The sequence below is a fragment of the Eleutherodactylus coqui genome, chromosome 4 (genome assembly GCF_035609145.1).
Source record: "Eleutherodactylus coqui strain aEleCoq1 chromosome 4, aEleCoq1.hap1, whole genome shotgun sequence".
Taxonomy (NCBI): Eukaryota; Metazoa; Chordata; class Amphibia; order Anura; family Eleutherodactylidae; genus Eleutherodactylus; species Eleutherodactylus coqui.
The window spans coordinates 241,707,282-241,732,210 of record NC_089840.1 but is presented as its reverse complement, the minus strand read 5'-3'; the positions used below and the strand labels follow the sequence as shown (position 1 = coordinate 241,732,210).

At 43.1% G+C, this 24,929-nt stretch overlaps 2 protein-coding genes across 2 annotated transcripts in view; both read right to left on the bottom strand.

Annotated features, from left to right (window-relative positions):
- Nucleotides 1-24,929, bottom strand: part of LOC136626156 (alpha-2-macroglobulin-like) — a 459,985-nt gene that overhangs the window by 61,525 nt on the left and 373,531 nt on the right. The gene's annotated exons all lie outside the window — the stretch shown is intronic.
- The window catches only part of LOC136624976 (alpha-2-macroglobulin-like), a 250,447-nt gene that overhangs the window by 61,119 nt on the left and 164,399 nt on the right, over nucleotides 1-24,929 (bottom strand). Inside the window, exons 21-23 of the mRNA XM_066598904.1 lie at nucleotides 24,489-24,540; nucleotides 16,067-16,150; nucleotides 12,622-12,798 (exon numbers count right to left, since the gene is read on the bottom strand). Of these exons, the coding sequence (XP_066455001.1) occupies nucleotides 12,622-12,798; nucleotides 16,067-16,150; nucleotides 24,489-24,540 (313 nt within the window). The remainder of the gene's footprint in view (nucleotides 1-12,621; nucleotides 12,799-16,066; nucleotides 16,151-24,488; nucleotides 24,541-24,929) is intronic.

Here is a 24,929-nt window from a genome sequence, read left to right as displayed (position 1 = left end):
TTTAACCAAGGAACTTTACTCTTTACTTGACCAACACCCCTGATGCTGCTTGTACATTTATGTACAGTTTGATGTTCAAAGGGATTTTTCTTCCTTAAACCAAAAAACACCAAAATTTGGAGCGGTCCCACATTGAGATATTTGACTTTCAAATTAGATTAGATTTGTGTTTTAAGCATTTTGCACCATGTTTGTGTGTTGATATCTCCCCAAATATGTGAGCCTTTGTTCTGATTTTGCAGCAATACATTGTCATGCAGGTGGTTAGTGTACTGGTAAAAGCAGAACCTACAAAGTGTTTATGTTTTTGAGTTGTACAGTGTCAAAATTTGGCTTGTGAATTACGCAACGTAATTTTGAAGCCGCTTTGAGGTTAAATTGTGAGTCACATATTGCTGTGTGAGTGTTGACAGTAAATTTTTCGTATTCACAGGCACAAGTTGAGCTAGTATGTTGAATTTCAGCATTACAGCTAAAATGGTTCTGCAATGGCCACATGTCAAACTTTGCAAAATCTTTGCTGTTGACGCCGTGTGGTTGATGGGACCTCCACGCAAAGAGCTGTGGTAATCCAAGTATATGATATCTTGAGCTAAAACTTTACAGAACCTTGTTTCAAACATATATGTACATCCATGTGAATTTTTTAGCAAAATTGGAGATGGTCAAATGGGGACGATTTTTAAAACTGGTCCAGCTGACATGGAATGACCCTAGAGAAAAATGAATTTATGCAGTCTGTATAGGTGCCTAGATATGAAACACCAAATTTAAACAGACTACCAAGATAGCTTATGACTGCATGTATGATATATTACACAAAAATCTACTTGTATAATAATAAAGGGAAAATTGTGAGACCTTGGGGAAACCAAGTACCCAGTTCCAAAAGCCAGAAAGTCTCTTGCCGCATATTTGTTTCAATTCCACCATCCCACCTCTTTTGTTTACAACTTTTTCTGCGCCAAAGAAAATAAAGGAATACAGCCCACCCTTATAGACTTCCACAAAATGCTTAGTTTCACCTGAAGATCCTGAGTTAAAATTTCTGATATGTCCCCTTTTCTAACCTTCAATTTCATGAATGTGCAGCCCACATACATTACCTCACAATGTGTGCATATAACCACATTCTTGGTATTGCAGCTGATGTAACTTTGAATTTCCTGGGTCTTTTTACCAGTAACATCATGAAATTTATGGTTTGGGAGCATAGCGACACAAACCACATTGTGTCCCTCCACACCCCAAAAAACCCTTTATAGGTAATCATTAGAGATGAGCGAGCATGCTCTTCTGAGGTTGCTATTCATTCGAGTATTAGGGTACTCGAGATGCTTGTTACTCGAGACGAACACCACGAGGTACTTGAGTCAATTGCATTTCCCTTCCCCACATGTTTAGCACCATTTTCTAGCCAATAAACATGCAGGGAAGGTATTACCATTACCTGCTGTGACGTGCCAGCCCTCTGCCCGCCAGCGGCAGTGAGTGGCTAGGCCGATCAGGTGACCGCTGAGTACTTAAACTGGTCCCGCCTGCGGCTCGCCTCAGACGCATGCTGGCAGTGGCTAGGGAAAATGCTGATGCTTATACATGGAAAGTGTTAGCGTAGGATCCTCTCGTCAAGAACCCCAAGAAGTCCTTCTTAGGGCTACTCCTCATCGTGTGCATTACAGTTGTGGCTGGCTGAGAGCAGTAGTGCACCCTTTTTATCTTAAAGCATCTATTCCTCTGCAAAGCATTACAGCTATAGCATTCTCAGTTTGCAGTGCATTAGGCAGAGTTTAGGGACAGAGCTGCTGAGATAGGGAAGCAGTAGTGCCCCCCCCTTTTTTTTTTAAAGCATCTAGCCCTGTGCAAAGCGTTTCAGTTATACCGTTCTCAGTCTGCAGTGCATTAGACAGAGGTCTCACCGTGAAACAGTACTCTAATATTTCCTAGGCCACTGCAAACCATATCAGTTATACTGTTCTCATGCTGCAGTGCATTACGCAGAGTTTAGGGACAGAACTGTTGGGATAGGGAAAGTTTTACAGTCAGGATCCTCTCTACAAGAACCCCAATGGTCCTTATTAGGGCTATTCCTCACCGTGTGCATTATCGTTGTGGCTGGCTGGGAGCAGTAGTGTACCCTTTTTTTAGAGCATCTAGACCTGTGCAGAGCCTTTCAGTTATGCCGTTCTCAGTCTGCAGTGCATTAAACAGAGGTCTCACCATGAAACAGTACTCTAATATTTCCTAGGCCGCTGCAAACCATTTCAGTTATAGCGTTCTCAGTCTGCAGTGCATTAGACTGAGGTCTCACTGTGAAACAGTACTCTAATATTTCCTAGGCCACTGCAAACCATTTCAGTTATACCGTTCTCAGTCTGCAGTGCATTAGACAGAGGTCTCACCGCGAAACAGTACTCTTATATTTCCTAGGCCACTGCAAAGTATTTCAGCTCTGCCACTGTGCAGAGCATCTAACAATACCCTTTCCTTGGGGGGGTTGAGATAGCCGCAGTTACCAGCACTATCCACTGGCTTTAGAGTCTTCGCCCACTCCATACAGCCTCTCTTATCTGCAAGTCTCTAAGAGCGTTAAATTATCCCTAGGTATCAGCGCAAGACAGCAGGTTAATTTTTCCAGTCACAGCCTCCGCTATCTACAAGTCTCTGTGTGCGGTGAATTAGCCACAATTGTCAGCGCTGTACAGTGGGGTAATTTATTTGGGCCCAGCTCTATCCTTAATCCACCATGATGAGGAGTAGGGGTAAGGGCCGAGGACGTGGATGCAGACACGGGCGTCCGAGTGAGGGTGTGGGCACAGGCTGAGTTCCTGGGCGGGGTGAACCACAGCTGGCTATTGAGGGATTAGGAGAGAGCCATGTTTCTGGGCTCCCAGATTCATATCACAATTTGCGGGTCTGTGTGGTAGACCTTTATTACAAACAGAGCAGTGCGAGCAGGTCCTGTTGTGGATGGCAGAAAACGCGTCCAGCAATGTATCGACCACCCAGTCTTCTACACAGTCCACTACTCCCGTCCTAGAAACTGCAATTTTGAATCCTCTGGCTGCTCCTCCTTCCTCCCAGCCTCCTCACTCCATGAAAATGACATATTCTGAGCAGGCAGACTCCCAGGAACTGTTCTCGGGTCCCTGCCCTGTTTGGGAAAAAATGGTTCCTCTCTCACCTGAGGAGTTTGTCGTGACCGATGCCCAACCTTTGGAAAGTTCCCGGAGTCCGGGTGATGAGGCTGGGGATTTCCGGCAACTATCTTTAGAACTTTTTGTGGATGAGGATGATGAGACACAGTTGTCTGTCAGTGGGTTAGTAGTAAGGGCAGTAAGCCCGAGGCAGGAGCGCACAGAGGATTCGGGGGAAGAGCTGCTGGATGATGAGGTGACTGACCCCACCTGGCTTGCTAAGCCTACTGAGGACAGGGCTTCAGAGGGGGAGGCAAGTGCAGCAGCAGGACAGGTTGGAAGAGGTAGTGGGGTGGCCAGGGGTAGAGGCAGGGCCAGAGCAAAGAATCCCCCAACTGTTTCCCACAGCACCCCCTCGCAGCAAGCCTCCGTGCAGAGGGCTAGGTGTTCAAAGGAGTGGATGTTTTTTAGTGAGAGCGCGGACGACTGACGAACACTGGTGTGCAACCTGTGTCGCACCAAGATCAGCCAGGGAGCCACCACTACCAGCCTCACCACCACCAGCATGCGCAGGCATATGATGGCCAAGCACTCCACAAAGTTGGACGAAGGCCATTCACCACCTCAGGTCACACCACTGCCTCTTCCCCTGTGCCACAACCTGCCACACAGATCCAATCCCCCTCCCAGGACGCAGGCACGAGCGCCTCCCGGCCTGCACCCACACCCTCACCTCCACAGTCCTTCATTCCATCCAGCAATGTCTCTCAGTGCAGTGTTCAGCTGTCGCTAATACAAGTGTTGGAGCGAAAGTGCAAATATGCCGCCACCCACCCGCATGCACAAGCTTTAAACATGCACATTCCCAAATTAATCAGCCTGGAGATGCTGCCGTACAGGCTTTTGCAAACAGAGGCTTTCAAAAATATGATGACGGCGGCAGTCCCACGCTACTCGGTCCCCAGTCGCCACTATTTTTCCCGGTGTGCCGTCCCCACGCTACACCAGCACGTCTCCCGCAACATTAGCCATGCTCTCACCAACGCGGTTACTGGGAAGATCCACTTAACAACGGACACGTGGACAAGTACTGGCAGGCAGGGCCACTATATCTCCCTGAAGGCACATTGGGTGAACTTGGTGAAGGCTGGGACCACTCACGTTCTACCCACACCCAGAATAGTGGGTCCTACCTCAGTGCTGGTATCTGCGGCGTATTATGCCACCTCCTCCAAAGCCCCCCTCCTCCTCCTCCACCACCTGTACCTCTCAATTAAGAAGTGTGAGCACGTCACCAGCAGTCAGTAGCGCGCGGCGCGGCAGCACAGCGGTGGGCAAGCATCAGCGAGCCGTGCTGAAACTAATTAGCTTAGGTGACAAGAGGCACATGGCCCCCGAGCTGTTGCAGGGTCTGACAGAGGAGACTGACCTCTGGCTTTCGCCGCTGAGCCTCCAACCGGGCATGGTTGTGTGTGACAATGGCCGTAACCTGGTGGCAGCTCTGCAGCTTGGCAGCCTCACACATGTGCCATGCCTGGCCCACATCTTCAATCTGGTGGTTCAGCGGTTTCTTTAAAACTGCCCCCACTTGTCTGACTTGCTCGGCAAGGTGCTCCGCTTCTGCGCACATGTCCACACATCTACCACAGACGCTGCCACCCTGAGGACCCTGCAACTTGGTTTCAGCTGCCTGAGCACCGACTGCTGTGCGACGTGCCTACACGCTGGAATTCTACGCTGCACATGTTGGCCAGGCTGTACGAGCAGCGTAGAGCAATAGTGGAATACCAGATGCAACATGGGCGGCGAAGTGGTAGTCAGCCCCTTCAATTCTTTACTGAGGAGTGGGTTTGGATTGCAGACATCTGCCAGGTCCTCGGAAACTTTGAGGAGTCTACGCAAATGGTGAGCGGCGATGCGGCCATCATTAGCATTACTATTCCGCTGCTTTGCCTGCTGAGAAGTTCGTTGCTAAGCATAAAGGCCGACTCTTTGCGGTTGGAACAGGAGATGGGGATGACAGTATGTCGCTTGATAGCCAGACCACCCTCATATCTATATCTCAGCGTGTTTTGGAGGAGGAAGAGGAGGAGGGGGAAGAGACATTCACAGCTGTACTAGCATCCAAGTCCACTTTAGGCCCACGATTACTGAGGGTGTGGGCAGAGGCTGAGGTCCCTGGGGGTGAAGAATCAACTGTGCCAGGTTTGGCCTGTGGAACTTTTTTGGGGTTTGTCCAGTCTTTGAAGCAATGAAAGCAACCGTAACTGATTTATTGAGACATTCACAGCTGTACTAGCATCCGAGTCCGCTTTATGCCCACGATTATTGAGAGTGTGGGCCGAGGCCGAGGTCCTTGGCGGGGTGAAATGCTGCCATGTTTTGGCCCTCTCTTTTCTTCCTGTTTAATACTGTCCCTAGGTTGCAGGGGCCCGCCTATACTGTGGGTGCACAAAGGCTTTCCCATTGCGTTGTTCAGCTATCTGACACGTACAAAGAATGACTTGGGCAGAAGTGTGGGCCCAGGCCGAGGTCCTTGGCGGGGTGAAACTCTACCATGTTTGGGCACTCTGATTTATTTATCTGTAATACTGTCTTTGAGTTTCATGGGCTCGCCTATGCTGTGGGTGCACAAAGACTTCACATTGTGGTGTTTTATCTATCTGGCACAAATACACTGAATGACTAGGGTAGAAGTGTGGGCCGAGGTCCAGGGCGGTGTGAAACTCTGCCATGTTTGGGCACTCTCTTTTCTTCCTTTCCAATACTGTCCCTGGGTTGCATGAGCTTGCCTATGCTGTGGGTGTACAAAGATTTCCCATTGCGGTGTTTTAGCTATCTGGCACAAATACAATGAATGACTTGGGTTGGCCGCAGAAGACTTCCCCCATTGTGGTGTTCTACTATCTGACACCAACACAGAATGAATTGTGTGGGGACACATGGATTTCCCATAGCTATGTAACTCACGGCACCTTGGGTCACACAAGGTGGAGGCTGGTACCGAGCCTGACCCTGGGCCCGCTCACGTGCATCCAACACAAAGTATTGTGAGTCCGACCTCGGTCATGGTTTCTCGGGCTTATTATGCCACCCCCTCCTGCTCGGGGTCTGGGGATCAGCTCTGGGCGACATGTATTATCTCTTGTGCTACAAATTACCACAGTTATCCGAGATACTGGATTGGAGCGTTCACAGGAACCGAAGCGGATCTCATGAGACTTTCACAGAGTCACTGTACACCTATGGTGGCTACTTTTGGGACACCTCCGGCTTCAAACCAATCTTCGATGTTAGTATGCGCTGCTGCATTGTGGAGATGTGTAGAAGTGCTGGCACCTGAGTCCCCTTTATGCCCACATTTGCGGCTCTTGACAATTTTGCGACGGAGGTGGCATGGGATTGAAATGATGATCATACGTCAATTTATCATCAATTCTCATCAGCATTATGGCCTATCGCCCACACTTTCAAAGAGGGTCCCTGCCTGGCCCTGCCAACCCTCTGCAGTGTGTGTCTCTGGTTCCTCCTCATCGCAGATGCACTTATAAATCGACATGAGGGTGGTGTGGCTATGAAGCGAGCGTGCAGCATGAGGCCAGCTGAACGCTGCGCAGGAAAAATTTTGTGGACGCTGTGGACGCAGGGTCATGGGGTGGGGGTGGGGGGTTGGACAGCAATGCCAGCATGTAACCCCCAGGAGAAGAGGCAGCAGTGTCACCCACAGGTGGCAAATGTCCTTGGTTGCAGCTAGTGTGGTGCTTAGCTAAGATGTGCCAGCGCGTGTACCTTGCTGCTTATCGTCTGTCCCAAGTAAATTGCTAGGGAAATGACCGCCAGGCTCTTGCCCCCATTTTGGCTTAATAGTGGAACCTGGGAGCCTCAGATGCAGTCATGCATGCTGCCCCTGCGGTTCCCTATCTGTTTCTGTGGTGTTTCCATTACTTTCTGATGTTTTCAGATGTTTTACAAATCATCCCCTATGCGACGCATCGGTCCCATACAAAAATGCTTGAGTCGCCCATTGACTTCAATGAGGTTTGTACTCGAAACGAGCTCTCGAGCATTATGAAAAGTTCGACTCGAGTACTGAGCACCTGAGCATTTTGGTGCTCGCTCATCTCTAGTAATCATGTAACCCTTCTATTGAATGAAGAGAACGTGCTGGGTGACAATTTATTACCTAGACTTATATTCCTCTTAGAGACATATTTCACACAGTCCTCTAAAGTGGTCTTTAACTTCTCATCCTGTTTGAGAATGGGTAAATTGGATAGGAATTTTTTCCTAATTTGATGCAACTGGGTGCTATGGGCTGTGGAAAAGGTGAGTGTATCACACTTTTTATTGATGTTTTTATTTTTTTATATACTGTCATGATCTACAGTTGATATCTTATCTCTATCTTTCTTTAGAGTTGATGCGGAGTATCTCCTATTACTGGAGCATGTGTTCTCCTCCACACACACATAGGCAGAAATGTTAGAGCAAGCTCTCTTGGCTCTGATGAGTTCCCCAAATGGAATGGCTGCTATGAGATGTGGAGGATGACAACTATCCACACTTAGGATTGTGTTCCCAGCTAAGGGTTTGTGGAAGATGGATGTGCTTATTCTGCCTGATGTCTCCACACCCATGAGTGTGAGGTCACAAAAGGAAACGGACGCACCATGGACAGTAGTAGTAAATTTAAGTCCACAAATATTGTCAATAAGATAACTATCAAGAATAAAACATGTGTCACAGTGTCCTCTCCGGGCCTCTCTTTCCTAGATAAAAATTAGATCGTCTGTATACTGACCATACTACACCATGTGGTCACCAAAGGGATTATTGCTAGAAAAAATGTATCGTTCCTCCCACCAGGCCATAACCAAATTGGCCATGGTGAGAGAGAATCTGGAGCCCATAGGGGCTTCAGTCACCTGCATTTTTTTTTATCAAAAGAATAATAATTATGCTGTAACCAAAACTGTAAGCATAACAGAATAAATTCTTTCAAATCATCTCCAAACAAGCTATATTTGTCCAAATGAAAGGACACAGCGGTGGTGGCCACATGGTTTGGTATGCATAACTAAAGGCTGGACACTTTCTAATTAGTAATTCAGACAAAATTTTTTGACCAACCAAGATGTTGGACTTGTTGTAAAATGCTCCTGCTATCAATAATGAAGCCGAGTATCCTTCGAACAAGGCGTTGGAGAGCCTGATCAATCCCAGCACCAATCCTCTCAAATAGAGAGCCAGTACCTGAGACAATCGGGCGAAGGGGAGGAGGAAAGGTGCCCTTATGCACATTGGGCAAACCATAAAAGATAGCAGAAGTTGGACATTTAGGCACAAGATATTCTGCTTCCTTCTGGGATAATACCCCATACTAACCCCCTGATCAATAAGGGACTTCAATTTACTCAGAAATTGTTTGGTAGGATTTGCCTTCAGAGAACGATATGTTGTGTGATCATTCAGCATGTAGAGCACAATGTTTTCATATATTTTTGAGTCCAAAACAACGATATTGCCATCCTTGTCGGACTGTTTGATGATCAAATTGCCGTTATGGGACAAATCAGCAAGATCTTTGCGCTGTTTAAATGTCAGATTGTTAGACTTACTGCTACTATAGATTGAGTCCAAGCTATTAGAATAAATATGTTGCAACTGTGTCTCCATAGCATGCTGAAAATTATCAACACATCTAGATCTAGAATTGAGCAGGTAAAAAGATGAATTAGGAACTCAGAAATATAAACGATCAATAAACATATCAACTATGGGCACGATACTCTCTTTCTCTAATTCCTGCAAATCTAAAAGGGCCATGTCTTCCTTGAAACTCAACGCCTCAAACTCATTGTTCTCTTTGTAAGTATCATTAGATACTGTAGCAATACAACTATCATTACTGCTCTTCAGAAAATGTTTCTTGACAACAAGATTTCTGACAAAGTGATTGTCTAAAATAGTGTTAAACAAATTAAATCTAATATCTGTAACAAAGAATAAACCCTTGTTCAAAAAGAAAATTTGATCCTGAGTAAGAATATTAAGGGGCAAAACAACCACATTGTTGTCCTCTATTGTCTTCTCAGGTGACTGGGGTAGCATCTTTTTCTTTCTTTTTCTGTGTCATCTGGGGCTTTTTTTGACGCCCTCTTTTTGGGAAAACTTTTTTTGCAATATTCCTCCAGACTGGATCTATCTGTACTAGATATATCCGTATTTGTTTCTGACTCCTCCAGTTCAGAAGATGAAAATGTGACTCTTGGAGATGATCTTCTTTCTTGTGCTGACAATTTCCAGATAGATCTTGGGACTTCTTTGCATTTGTTAATACTCCATGTATATACCTGCTTGGATTCATAGTCCTTGATATCCCTTTCTAATTTAAGCTTTTTCCTCTCCCTCATAATATTTACCATTTTGGATAAGTTCTCTTTGCTTTAGGAATTCACTTAATCTAATTCCATAGCCTGATATTGCTCTTTCATGTTTCATGTTTATTCAAAAACATGTAAAGGTCCACAGACAGCTTAAAAACATTGCAAATAAGCAAATAGCTTAAAAGATTCCATGTAAGCGACGCGTTTCAGCTAAAATAGCTTTTATCCATGCTCATGTAACAGTAAACAGAAAGGATTTAAAAAGCATCTAAAACATAGGCATGATACAAATGTCATTTCCTTCCTCCTAATTAGCAAGAGTAATGCTTACAGCTGACTTCAAAGAGACACATAGTCTGGTTAAACCTACAAACCATATGGTAGACACTACTGACACCTAGTGGTGACCATTACCCCATCTACCCAAGTTGGTATGTTGCTAGAGAAAAATGCATTCATGCAGTGTTAATGACCTGCATTCTTGTACTAATCTATGCATATAGTGATTGGCCTCTGGCAGATCCTGGAGTACCAAGGGAAGACCAACATGCACCCAGATTTCAGCAGCCTTTGAAATCTGGGTGCCAAACAGTTAGATCTCTTCTCTGGGACCACCTCTTTGCTCCTTTCCTGAAAATGTAGCTCTATCTAGTAGCCAGACAGATCATGGTGTCCAGGGAAAACAGAATTTTGCGCCCTGTCAATTTGTCCTTAATGCGACCTGCCAGACCCTCCGAAAATGTCGCAACCAGGGCCTCATTGTTCCAGCCCAACTCCAAGGCTAAGGTTTGGAATTTGATGGCGTATTTTCCCTTGGTGAGGCTACCCTGATGTAGATGCAACAGGGAGGAGGCAGCCGAAGTGGTATGACCAGGCTCATCAAACACCCTCCGAAATGTCTCCAAAAATATATTTAGGTCATTAACCACAGGATTATCTTATTCCCAGAGAGGGTTCATCCAGGCCAATGCCTGTCCAAATAGGTGAGACATAATAAAACCCACTTTAGAGCAGTCAGTAGGGAACAGATGAGTCAATAGCTCAAAGTGTAGCGAGCACTGGTTAATAAGCACACAGCATAGTCTAGGATCTCCCTCATAACGTGGGGGAGCAGATAATCATGGACCTGAACCAGCCGCAGAGACTGACTGTTGGTGTGGGGCTGGGGTTGCGTCTGCTGAGGAAGACTGTGGTACTGCTGTGTTGGTATGAATGGAGCTCAGGCGGGCGATAATGATGTTGAACCACTTCCTGACACAAATCTGAAACTGCCTAACTGAAGAGATCAGCGGGATCCATAGCCTCAGTATACTGTTACAGAAATGAGTGTGGACCCACTACAACAGCGAACCGGTTTGTCTGTGAGCTACTGCCTGTGTGTCTGACAACTGACTCCTGGTGGTCAGATGGGAAATGTAGCCCTTTGCTAGTAAAGGAGATGAGGGAAACCTTTCCATTTAAGTGGAGTAGGCGTCCTGATAAGAACGGTCCCACTGTCTTCCTCTCGGACCTGACTATGCCTAATGGAATGCAGTAGAGAAATACAGGACTGACAGCAGACACACGTACAAAGATATGATTATAGCCAGGATATCTATGCTGGGTAATGGAGACAAGATCACACCAGGTTAACATGCATAGTCATGGAGCAGTAAACATACAAGATACTGGACAGGCTGAAAATACAGAAACAGGTAGGCAATGCTGAAGAACAGAGCCAAACACCAAAACAAGGAAGAAGCAAGGGCAGGATATACAGACGTAAAAGCAGACAGACGTCAGAGACAGGTGACCTAGGGATACTGAGTGTCAGGAATTAAAATACACCAATACTGAGGCAAGGAGGAACAGCCCAGCTTAAATAGCAGAGAAATGCCTATTAACCCTGCAGCTGAGCTGAGAGCAAGGGAACTGATTAACCCCTTCAGAGGTGGAATAAAACATACATATTGAGTCCATACACACAGGAGGAACAGAGAAATGCTTATGTCTGCCCTGAGTCGAGAGAGCGCAGCAGACACAGGTAGCAGAGTAACAGTTACCTCCCCCTAGTGGTGACAGAATGCAGCCAGAATTATTTTGATTATCAAATTAGAAAAAGAGGGCTTCCCTATACAAATATAAAGCTATATAAGTCGTGTGCTACTATAATGCGATGCCTGTTCAAGTTCTAGAAACAACTATGAAAAATAAATATTATTATTGTCTACCTTGTGTGGCAAGCGGGTTGCACTCGCCTCAGGATCGCTGACCTCTATTATATGGAAATGGCGCACCACACATGCAGAAACTCCAGAAACATGGATTTCTTTATCTCTGGCTCCTGCCAGACTTTATTTTCACAGCACACAGCATACAACGAAAACACAGTTCATATGCACCCCACCTTGGGTGTGAGTCCAGGGTTGTCGTCCCTGTCGGACTCTGGCCTTTGCTAGGCCACCAGCCTGCAGCATCTAAGCTCTGCTGCACTGGTCCTCTCTCTCCTGCTTCCTGCAGAGCTGCCTCTTTTGTAGCTAACTCTTGCTACAACTAGGGTATTAACCCTTTCTTTCCCTCTTGCAGGTATTAGAATGCCTGACTAGCACACTCTGCAGGTCATTCTGTGTAATGCACCGCTACACTTGATATATTCAGCATTGTGGTGATTGAACCACCTGTAGAGTCATGCATGTTACATCTGAGATGGTCACAAAGTGGCATTACTGTCACACTGTGCATATCACAAAAAATTAGCAATGATACAAGGATTTCATGACATGACACAATGATATTACATAGCTGCCACTCGATAATTGTCCTGAAATTTCATAACTCGTTACATCATGGTTGTTATTCCAAGAATGAACCATCAAATGAATGTCAGGTGATCACTAAGAAAATCATCAAAGTTATATATGGAGGGTCTCAAGAAAGACAAAGTGAGAGAGCTTACTGTTATTACCTCTCAGCCCTTGCTTATAGTGGTGGGACTCAAGTGAGAGCAGCCTTTATATGCTTAAATACTGTAATAAGGAATATAGGATGAGGCTATCCTGATATAGTAAGTATATGAAATCTGCTTAATAATAATATCACACTAGATCCTAACATTCACTCACCTTTAACCAGTGATTCTATTATTTTGGCTTTTTTCGCAGGTGTCAGTTCTTGTATGCTGTCGACGTATCCCAGTGTGTAAGCACTTCTACACAATTTTCCTAAATTCTGTTCTCCACATCCATCAGGTAAAAGGAGGAGATTGTCCAGGTTAACAACAACATTGGCCATGAGATCACCTAGAAAAACATATTATAAATCATCTACACACAGAAAACAGTAATGTACTGTAGTATTATATTTTCCTATAAAGTAAATTTGCCATGTAAGGCTCTGTTCATATTTAGTTTTTTGTCACCATCTAACCAATACATTGGGAAAAGCTCCTGACACATACATTAAAAAGAGACTCTAACTAGCTATGGCATCCATTGAACGTACAACAGCTCATGACGTATATGTTTAACCCCATAGTGACTAAGCTTGTTTGCGCCTTAACGACTAGGCCAAATTTTGGAAATCTCATATGTGTTACTTTAACATAAAGTTTTGCATATCCAAGTAATTCTGTTTGCCACATATCAAAGTTTTTTTGCCACATATTGTACTTCAATTAGGTGGTAAAAATAGACCAATAGAATGTGTATGTTTACTAAAAGCGTCAAAATTGGAAAAATTTTGAAAACATTGTCATTTTTTTCACATATTCAACTGCAATATGTCAAATATGTACAAACATACTGCACACATTTTTGATGAGATATAAGTTGGCGCTATACAAATAAAGATTATTATTATTATTATTATATTTCCATCTGTTAACTTTATTCTGGAAGCATATTGGAAAAACTTTACTTTTTATAACCATTTACATGTACAAATTTAACATTAATTATTAACATTTTGAGGAACACTTTGTTTCCTTACACCAAGCCAAGATTGTAAAGGTTTATATGTATCAGAATGATAGATACCCTCACAAATGACCCCATTTAAAAAAATACGCATCTTAATTTATTCACTGAGAGGTGTCATGAGTATTTTGACCCTCAGTTTTACAGCGGTTAATGCAATTAAGAGGAAAAAAGATAAAATTTCATATTTTTGCAACTGTCATTTTAAATAAAGTTTTTTTTTCTGTAGTGTGCATGGAATCGAGGATTTGCACCTCAAAATCAATACCTCTGTTTGTCCTGTGTTCAGTAATATACCCATTGTAGCCCTAGTCTTATGTCTGCATGCACAACGGGGCCGAAACTGAAAGAAGCAGCTGATGGCTTTCAGAGCAGAAATTTTGCTGAAAGGTGTTTTAGATCCCATTGCACAATTGTAGAGCCCTTGAGCAGTCAAAATGATGGAGAACCCCCCAAAATGACCCCATTTTGAAAACGAGACCCCCTTAACAGATTCATCTAGGGGTTTACTGCGTATTTTGACCCAACAGTTTTTGAATGAATCTAAGCAAAGCAGAAGGAAAAAGTTATGATTTTCATCTTTTTTGGCAATTGTGTGATTTTAAAAACAGCTTTTGTGTACAGCACACATAAGAATGAAGACTTGCACCCCAAAATGGATACCCCTGTTTGTCTGCTTTTCAGAAACATACCCGTTGTGGCCCCAATCTGCTTACAGGAGACATGGTTAGGCCTATAATGGAGGGAACACCCATTGGATTTCAGGGCAAAACTGAATAAATTCCAAGCCCAATTGCTCACTTGTGCAGAAAAAAAATTGACTTCCTAAAAATAAACCCCGCCTCCCCTCCTTTTTGTAATTCCCTTAATCTATATATATAAAAATGAATGTATGTCTGTCTGTCTGTTTGTCCTTTATGCATTACTACACCATTCATCCGATCGCCATGAAACTTTGGGAAGTTGTTGAGTACACTCCTGGGAAGATTATAGGCATAGTATATCTATCCTACGATAGGTGGTGTGCGTGCGAGCATTGTCGACAGTTATGCCCCCCAGACGTAGATTGTTCGATTTCCATCTCAAGCACGAAAGAAAAAGGCATTACGAGCATCGGGATGCGTGTTCAACTAAACAATGATGCATCCGCCAAACATTTCGCAAAACAATTGCTAGATATTGGGAATGCTGAGGTATAATGAAAGCTACACTGTGATTGGTTGCTATTTCTTATACTGCTGAGGTAACATGAAAGCTGCGCTGTGATTGGTTGTTATTTCTTATACTGCTGAGGTAACATGAAGGCTGCTCTGTGATTGGTTGCTATTCCTTGTACTGCTGAGGTAAAATGAAAGCTGCGCTGTGATTGGTTGCGATTCCTTATACTGCTGAGGTAACATGAAAGCTGCACTGTGATTGGTTGCTATTTCTTATACTGCTAAGGTAACATGAAAGCTGCAATGTGATTGATTGCTATTTCTTATACTGCTGAGGTAAAATAAAAGCCAGGCCCTCTCCAGATACTGCTCATGCGTCCGGCATTTTTCCAGTGGGCGCATGCGTAGAAGCCGGGCAAGTTCCATGGAGGATAAACCCATTGGGGTTCAAATGAGGGAAGATTAAACAAACTTTTTTAAAAAATTTTACGCGATCGCCATTATCCATTGGATAACAGTGATTATGTGACAGGGGACCACTCACCATGGCCCTTGGTCACTGCTCCAGGGTCTTGGCTACCTTTAGTAGCCAGGAACAAGGAGAACTTTAATTTCCTGGGCCCTCCCAAGCTTTTGTGCTTGTGTCTGCCATTTTAATGATGGGCGCATGATGGGGAAAGGTCCGCGGATAAAGATCCCATTGAGGGACATCACTGGAGACCTTGGGCAAGTAAACAGCCGAATAATGGAGATCATGTGACCGGCGACCACATACCGCGGCCCCCAGTGACATGTTCCTGCTCTTGACTACTCATGCTAGCTGGGAGCAGGGGGATGTTAAATTTCCGGGGCTATTCGGCCTTCTGCGCATGCGTCCAACATTTTACGTCTTGAGCACATGTGCAAAAAATGGCATCAGGTCATGGCAGGACCAGAACGGGGCAGGACACCATAGAAGACAGATGTGAGTAATTTCTGATCTTCTCATAGATTCCTATCTATAAGGGGAGCTAAAACGTTATTTAATTTTGTTTACTTTTATGCGATCACCATTATTCATTGATTAACAGCGATCGCGATCGTGTGACTGGGGGTCGCTCACCGTGGCCCCTATGACATCTCCAACAAATAGCAGGGGCTTTAATCCCCAGGGCAAGTGTGTTTTTACGGCCCTGGGGATTAAAGCCCAGACACCCAGGACATAAAAACATGTGTGGGTGGTTACTAAGGGGTTAACTGATGCCTCTTACAGATGCCATAGAGTCAAGGCATCTGTAACTCATATCTGCCATAGTAGAAAACATTTACTGTACAGTATACATTTTATTCCTTGACTAGCATAGCCTGCTATTATTTCATACCTATTTTTGTGGTATAATGATGTATACCGGTCATATGAATATGGACAAAGATATTTATCACACAAGATTACTCACCGTGAATGATGATGTTCGCATGTTCAGAGCCGGGTATTAGTCTGTCTGGGCAAGTCACATTAATATGAATTTCCTCTTCACTTTCTAGCAGGAGACATGAGTGAGAAAATTGAGAGAAGTTAGAGAATCACAAAACTGAGTTCCTCAGTAAAATAAGCAAAAGAAAAACATCACAATTTCGAACTATTAAAGTTTATTAGATATAGCATGTATAAAGCACATGTAAAGGATGCTGATTTCATAGTTGCAGTTATTTATAAGTACAATGGCAGTTACAGCTGTCGCAGCTTGTCGGTTGCGGCGGTGTAATAGCATGGTGGCCATGATTCAGGAACATACCTGTCACCCTGCCACTATGCAGGACATGGATTTACATGCATGGTACTATTGCTGCTGGGTGCTATTTACTTGGATGGTGCATTCTTGTATGCTATCTGTGAGAATGGGTTTGGGGTGTGGTTTCTACTGTGCTGCCTATCAGCAAGTGTGGAGGCCTTTATATTCCCACTCCTCCTTTTCTCCCTTGCTGTTGATTCTGTTCAAATAGAGGAATTGCTAGAGTATGTTGGAACCTGTATACTGGGTGAAAGCTTTCCGCATTCAGCAAAGTACTGGTTATTTATCCTTTGTTTTTTGCCTCTTCTGAGTTTCTTTGCAGTGTTAGTACATCTTTCCACTTGATCTTTCAGGGAAAGTCAGATCCTAGGTGAAGACTGTAGGGCTGTCCTCACCAGGATGCCTACCCCGCTTATAGGCCGGGATACCCCATCTCCCTAATTAGTTAGGGACAGGCTTTTTCCATCTATTGTGCTTGGAGTGGTGTTTCTGCATAGTATAGTTCGTACTTTCTGAGTTGTGGTGTGAACGCCTCCCTACGTCCATGTGCATGTCCATGTGGGTCGGGGGGCTCTCATGCTGTGTGGACGTGACAACAACCCAGTCTCTTAGCTGGTATATATGTAGCATCAGTATAAAGTGTACTAAAGTGTAAGAAGTCAAGCGAGTATTTAGTCAGATGTTGGAAAACAGTATAAAGCTAGTTTCACATATGTTGGGGCCTGGAGTATAGCTAAAGGCTCAGGAGACCAGGTGCATAACTGTATGCATACCTAAACCATGCTGCATACAGCTGCAAACTGAATTTACATTCATGATCTAGCCCCTTGGCATAAGCTTTGCAAACATTTCTTGGATTACATGAACATTTGTTTCGGCTCAAAATACCGGAAAAAAAGGACTGCGTGTAGCACCTTTTTTTCCATCCAAAAGCCAGGCAGCTGGGTGGAAAACAGACTGACGCCATTATAATCACTGGGGACCATCCAGTGCTGTTTGGTTTTGTCCAGAGTGGGAACTGTTCGACCACTGGGATGGCTCTTTCCTGCTCCCAGAATGGCAGTGTATTACAGTGACTCTACTGGATGGCACATCATTAGACTGTCTAGTCTAATTTTATACCACCTATTAGTTGACTGTTTTACAACAGATTTTGTCCAAAAATGTTGGCGCATTTTGGTGGGAAAAGCTACATCACCCTTTACACAAAGCCAAGCCTCCTTTTCAGACTTGGCATAAAATAGTTTAAAACAAATCATAAGTGTGGTGCAGAGCATGTTAGAGTGTTCTGGCATTACATTTCAATAGTAAATCTGCCTTTAAGTTTTTCAAGGCTTTTTTAAATGTCTGCTTTTTTATATAATTGTGCAGTAAAAGCAGCAAATGCAAAACACTAATTTAGAAGTATTATAAATGAGCAATGTGATATAAATTTATCAGAGCAAAACACATGGCAGGTATAAATAATGTGTGTGAGATTGTGATTCCATAGAAGGCTAAGTTATTTATAACTACAATGGGAATAATAACCTAGTCTTCTATCTGGCATCTGTTGAGCACCAGCACAAAGTTCACTATAGTGTAAAGTCAAGCGAGTATATAGTCCAGAAGTTGGAAAACAAAAGTTGTTTCACACACAGTGCTTTGCAGAAAAACACTGTTTTTCATGTCTTTTTATTCTTTTTTTTGTGAAAACACAGCAGTCAGATATTACATTAAAGTGTATAATGAAATACAGAACTCATTACATACATTTGTGGTGTTTTTGACATAGGATTTCTATAAGATTATAAAAACATCAGGAAAATTATATGTACAAGATGACATTAAGTAAAAAAAACGCATGATAGGGGGGGCATGGCCTAGATGCAGACAGAGACGGATGTCTAGTACCGAGCTCCGCTTTAATCTGGCCTTTTAAGCAACTTAAAAGCATTTCCAGCTCTCCCAAACTACACCAAGGTGTACCAGAAGCCTTATGGAAAAAACGTGCCGAAGAGAAGAAACACTAAAGCCCTTCTTCAAAAGGTCTCCATGACTTTTTCTCCACCCGCGGCTTGGGAAGGGCTCAGGCAGCTAACAAAAATGGCTCCCCTCTCTCCACCAGCTCCGACGCGGGTATGGAGAGAGACAAATCCCTGGTGATGCCACCGGAGATAAAGCTGCACATACCGACATCTTAGCGCAGCCACGGGGAGAGTCGGTGGAGGACATTTCTCAAAGTAGGGTAAGTGACAGCGCCGAAAGGCCCAACACCAAAGCAGCTAACAAATCTAAAATGGCGCCGGAGAGCTTACACTCTCCCCACACTCCTTCTACCCCCTCCACAAGCCCTGAAAAACAGAGACCCCGACTCTCCCCCCCTTCCCTACCTTGCCAACTTCTACATACAACAGATGAGGACCCAATTGAAAGTGTTCCTTCATCTAACCTCCCAGCCTTGGAGGACTTTATTAAAAACATGATCCTAGCTTTAAGAGGATCACTACAAAAAGATATCAGAGGTCTTTCAACAAAATTGGGGAAATTACAACTTCACACAATAAATTAATAGATGCGCACTACTCCCTGGAGGAAGAGATGGAGATTATCAAAAGCAAACTGGCAGACCTAGAAGATAGGAGCAGAAGAAATAATATTAAATTTAGAGGCATGCCTGAGAGCATTACCCAACCTGAATTAAAGAACTTTCTCACGAAATTAATAAAAAGCATTCTTCCTAATTCTACGGAACAAGATTTTATAATTGACAAAGCGCACAGACTCGCAAAACCAAGCTTCTTACCAGACTTCATTCCACACTACGTTATCGCAAGACTCCATTTATTTTCATATAAAGGAGGCCTTAATGATCGCAACAAGAAAATCCTATCCTCTCCCATCCCCATTTACCAATATTAACCTCTATACCGATCTTTCGCACACCACAATCCAAGCCAGGAAATCCTTTTCCCAAGTTACCTCGGCTCTAAGATCGGCCAAAATTCCATACAAATGGGGCTTTCCTGTAAAAATAATAATACACAAGCAAAATGCTTTACATATAATTACATCTCCAGAAGACCGTGAGAAGATCTTATCAAAGTGGGGGATCCCGCTACCAGAAAACCCTCAATTGGCTAAACCTCCAAAGAGACCACCAAAAAACTCCAATCGCCGAACACTGCCAACCGCTCCTTCTTGAGAAGTTTGACCTACCTCGGGATTGAAACCCACATGAGACTTTGTGCTGGCCTCTCAAGTTATGCGAGTGAAATGACAAAGGCCAGATAATGCTAGGCGAACTTTTATTCCTCCCCAAATGTGCCAGGTTCCAATACCTCATCTTCTTCTTTTGTTTTGTTTATTTCAGTTTACAGGTCTCTAACTACAACCACCGAAGTCACCTACTCTCGCCTTTATTCAGCAGAAGACCTAACTTTGGTTTATTGAGTTCTACTTTTTTTGATCTGTTTGTTATTCATGCTGCCAAACCGATTCCATATAAAAAGCTCTCTTCTGACATCCACCATGTCAATTGAAATTTACTCACAAAACGCTAAGGGGCTGAACTCCCCTTTCAATAGGGTGATGGTTTGGAAAGATGCAAAATTAGCAAGCATAGACGTGCTGTGTATACAAGAAACACACTTCGCACAACATGCCTGCCCTAAATTCACAAACAAACTATATCCCCAGATTTTCTCAGCTTACGCGCAAAAAAAACACGTTGGAGTGCTAACAGCCTTCAGAGAGAACAAACACTTCTCCTTGGAGGAGCAAATCAACAATTTGAAAGGCAGATTCCTTATTCTGATAGGGACACTAAACGAGACACCAGTAACACTCGTAAACGTCTATGCTCCCAAAAAATCACAAATCTCCTTCCTAAACAAATTAATAAGAAAAGTTAAAAAAATTCACAAAGGTAAACTGATTATTTGCGGGGACTTTAATATTATACCAGACAAAAAATAGACTCCACTGCCAGCAGGAGAACCTTGGCTTCACAAAGAGGGACTATATGTCACCTTCAGATGTCTTAACTCTTCCTCAAGAGAATTCACCTATTACTCCCAGAGACACAAGACCTTCTCACACATTGACCTATGCATAGTGGATAGATGGACTCTTCCCTCAGTTACAAGTTCTGCGATAGGGACACCCACGTAGTCTGACCACTCCCCCATCTACATAAAACTTAACATTAGCGCCCCTTTCAACCCAGCACAAATATGGTGAAACGATATAAACCTGTTTAAATCACCTACTAACCAAGACTTAATCAAAAAAGCTCTTGTAGAGTATTTCACTATAAACACAAACCCTGATATAAACAACTTTACCCTGTGGAATGCCCACAAAGCAGTGATACAAGGGGTCCTGATAAAACTAAAAATACAAGATCGTAAAAACAAACAAGCAAAAATCAACCTACTACTAGAAAAAATCAAAAAACAAGAGAAAGCGGAACAGGAGCGCCCACAGGGAAATTCCCAATCAGAATTGATGTCCCTAAGAAGAGATTTAAGAAAAATCCTACTAAACAACTATAATAATAACCTCATGTACTCTAAAGCTAACTTCTATTCCTCTATGGACAAGCCCTCAAAACTAATGGCCAATTTGGTTAAAAAAAGACATATAAAAGCAAAAATACCATATATTAACAAAATAAATGATCCTCTTACCAAAATATCTCATCCCCAACAGATAGCTGAACAATTTAGAGCCTTCTACACTAGCCTATACAACTTAAATGTAGACATAAATACTCCCCAACCCACCCCGGAGTGTATAAATAGGTTTCTAGAAAATGTAGCCCTCCCCAACTTAAGCTCACAGAGAGACGATCTCAATAAACTAATAACCATCATAGAGGTGAATAAAGCTATTAGCGGATCAAAAAATTAAAAGTCTCCTGGACCTGACCATCTATCTAACGAATACTATAAAATATTTGCCCCTATCTTGTCCCCACACCTGACCTCTACCTTTAATGAATCAATAAAAGAGAGCTCAATGCCAGAAGAAATGCTACAGGCCACAATAATTACGATACTCAAGCCGAGTAAAGCTTCCACATCCCCAGCCAACTTTAGGCTTATTTCACTTCTAAATTCAGACACAAAAATATATTCAAGGATTTTAGCAACAAGACTCCTAGAAGTCTTGCCCGAGATCATTCACAACGACCATGTGGGCTTTATAAGAGGCAGAAATGCTGCAGACGGTACGCGGAGGACCCAGAACTTGGGGGAGCTGATGGGCTCGAGTCGGACGCCTTCTCTCCTCCTTGCCCTGGATGCAGAAAAGGTGTTCGATAAGGTCCACTGGGGTTTTACATTCGCGGTGCTCCGAAAGTTCGATGTGGGAGACAATTTTCTCCGAGCGGTCCAGGCTCTCTACTCGAAACCCTCCGCCAGAGTCTTAGTAGATGGGGCTTTGTCTTCTCCCTTTTACATAACCAATGGAACCCGTCAAGATTGTCCCCTTTCCCCTTTATTGTTTGTCATTATCATAGACCCCTTGGTGGAAGCAATCAGAATGTCACCACAGATAAAAGGAATACCAACTGGTCACAGACAACATAAAATTGGCCTTTTCGCCGACGATGTACTCTTATCTATAACCGACCCCCTAAATTCACTAAGAAAAATCCATGAATGCATCTCTCTATTTAGCAATGTTTCCTACTATAAATTGAACACCGATAAATCACAAATCCTGGGGATAAATGTAGATTCGAGATTGAAAGAAGATATTCAAAATGAATTCCCCTTACAATGGAACACCTAAATACCATATCTGGGGATCAAATTATGCCAATCTACGTCAAAGGCTGTCACAATTAATCTAGAACCACTACTGGCAACACTTAAGAAAGAACTGGAGGATTTAGGAAGGAGAGAGTTTTCGTGGTTCGGTAAAATTGCACTTTACAAAATGCTAATCTTACCGAGGGTTTTATACTTTTTCCGTACATTATCCTACCTAATACCACAATACACAATTTCCAGCTTCCAAAGACAATTACTATATTTCATCTGGAACAGCAAAAAACCTAGACTAGCAGCCTCAATTCTATATCTGCATAGAAAACAGGGAGGTCTAGGAGTTCCCAACCTACAAGCGTATTACCACGCAACAATCATCAACCAATACAGCGTATGGCTGAAAGAATTCCAACTCCCTCCTTGGTGTCATATAAAAAGACATCGTAACAACAACAGAACCCTAGGACCCCTTATTAAAGCCTCAACTTTAGCCATTCTGTACCCGAGGACCTTGACACTCTTACATAAACAAACTTTTTCCCCTCTAACACTATCTGCCCTTTACTGCTGGAATTTATTAGCACTCAAACTCAAATCTGCCTCCGAAAGCTCACCAACAAAACTGCCCTTAGACATTCTCCCATACTTTATACAAGATCTGAACATCAAAGAATGGCGCAGACAGGGGATCGAGCACATATCTGACCTCTTTGAAGGGGGGAAACCTCTTACTTTCAATATAATTCAAAATAGATTTAACCTCTCTGACAGAGAGGCCTACACACATATAAAAATAAGCTCTTTCCTCCAGAGCTCCCACCTAGAAAGATACTCTTTCCCTAAAGAACTGGAAACCCTATTCCGCAGATGTCTAGATCCCCAATATTCTCTGACTAGAGTGATTTACGACAATATCTCGGGAAACATGAATAATACAAAAAAAATCCACTTAATAAACTGGGAATCTGATCTCCGAAACAATTTCCACATTTCGCAATGGCTGAAAGCCTTTAACTGGGCAAATAAAGCCACCTTATCCGCCAGCTTACTTCAGACTCAAAGTTACTTTGCAGACTACAAAGTTTTGACCAGATGGTATTATACACCCATGAAACTAGCCAAATGCTTTCCAAATTTTAACAAGGAGTGCTGGAGAAAGGGCTCACTATACCACCTGTTTTGGGAATGCCCCAAAATTCAGGAATATTGGAGAGACGTATTCAAAAGCATCCACACCATAACTGTTGTGTATCTAACAAACTCTTCGCAACAGGCCCTTCTCTTACTAAATTGTGACACTATCCCACTCAGACAAAGAAAATGGATTTGTCATTTCCTTTTAGCAGCAAAAACATCATTGCGAGGAAATGGAGAGAAGAATCCCCCCCCCCTATTCTTAAAGATCTATACAATGTGATGTCAGACCACTACTGCTGTGAAAAATTATACGCTAAAAGCAATAACTGTCTTGTTAAATTCAATGTAACTTGGAATTCTTGGCAGCAATTTGAATTGAACTGTTTGTTTTAATTACTATTGCAGTTAACATGTTTAACTAACGAGTTTTAATACATTATCTTATTCTATAATGCACCAACATACGAATCAGTTACAACTGTTCTTATTATGCTACCGACAGCCAACTGTTACCATATACTATGTATGTAAACCTTCATGTGCATATACGTTTGTTGTTATTTTTTTTCATAGTAAAGGGGCAAAGGTGGGGTTTTGTAATTTTTATTATTTTGTTTTATAGTTTTTTTAACTTTTTAATTTTTGTACCAATGGGGGACTAGAATATCTTTTTTTCATTCTTCTAATACGCTACTATACATCAGTATGATAGTGCATTAAAAAGCCTTTCGGGTCAGTCAGGCACTGAGCCTCACAAGCCACTATATCTGTCTGATTCGAAAACTATAGTAAAGCCTCCTGTGATCACAGGGGTCCAATGGGTGACAGAGGGAGCCCCTTCCATCTGTCTGTCTTTTACATGTCACGGTCACACTGACCACGGCATGTAAAGGGTTAAACAGCGGGAATTGAAGGACTCTTCAGTTTCCGCTATTAGAGCTTGTGACACGGGAGACCCATACCAGGCTTCAAATGCACAAGGTCTTTTGACAGAGCTGCAGGTTAAAGCCCCTTAACGGCCGCCATCAAAAGATGATGGGCAATCGTTAAGTAGTCAAAGAGCAGAATAACAAGTGAAAGCTGCACTGTGATTGGTTGGTTTGAGCAACAATATTTACAGTTTTGTAAATCTACCTCATGCGCTTAGCTATATAGAAGTAAATAAACTATATTCTTGTTTGTCCTTTATTTACCTGATGGGTATAATAGGAATGTCTGTGTCTTTTCCTCCTTATGTCCCATTGGCTGACAAAAAAAAGACAAAAATGTATTATTTGAGTTGTTGGTCATGGGCATAACTAGGAGGGAGGGTAACAACAAGGCATGGGGTTTGAATACTACGTTCTAGGAGGTTTGCCCTGCTCAGGGTATTTAGACAAAGGGCAAGGCAGCAAATAATATATTTAAGTGAATGTGGGTCTAACTGAAATTCTGTGACTTGAACTTGTTGGTAATATTCTTTGTAGTAAAACTGAACTGTAATTGGGGCCAGGCCCAAGATTGGGCTTGGACACAAAAGTGCACGTGAAGCTTAAGTGATTTTAGATACTGCTCTCGGTGGATGTGGTGGTGCACAATGCATGTTCCATGATATGAGGTGGACAATGGAGTTACAAAATAGTAACCTTTTATTT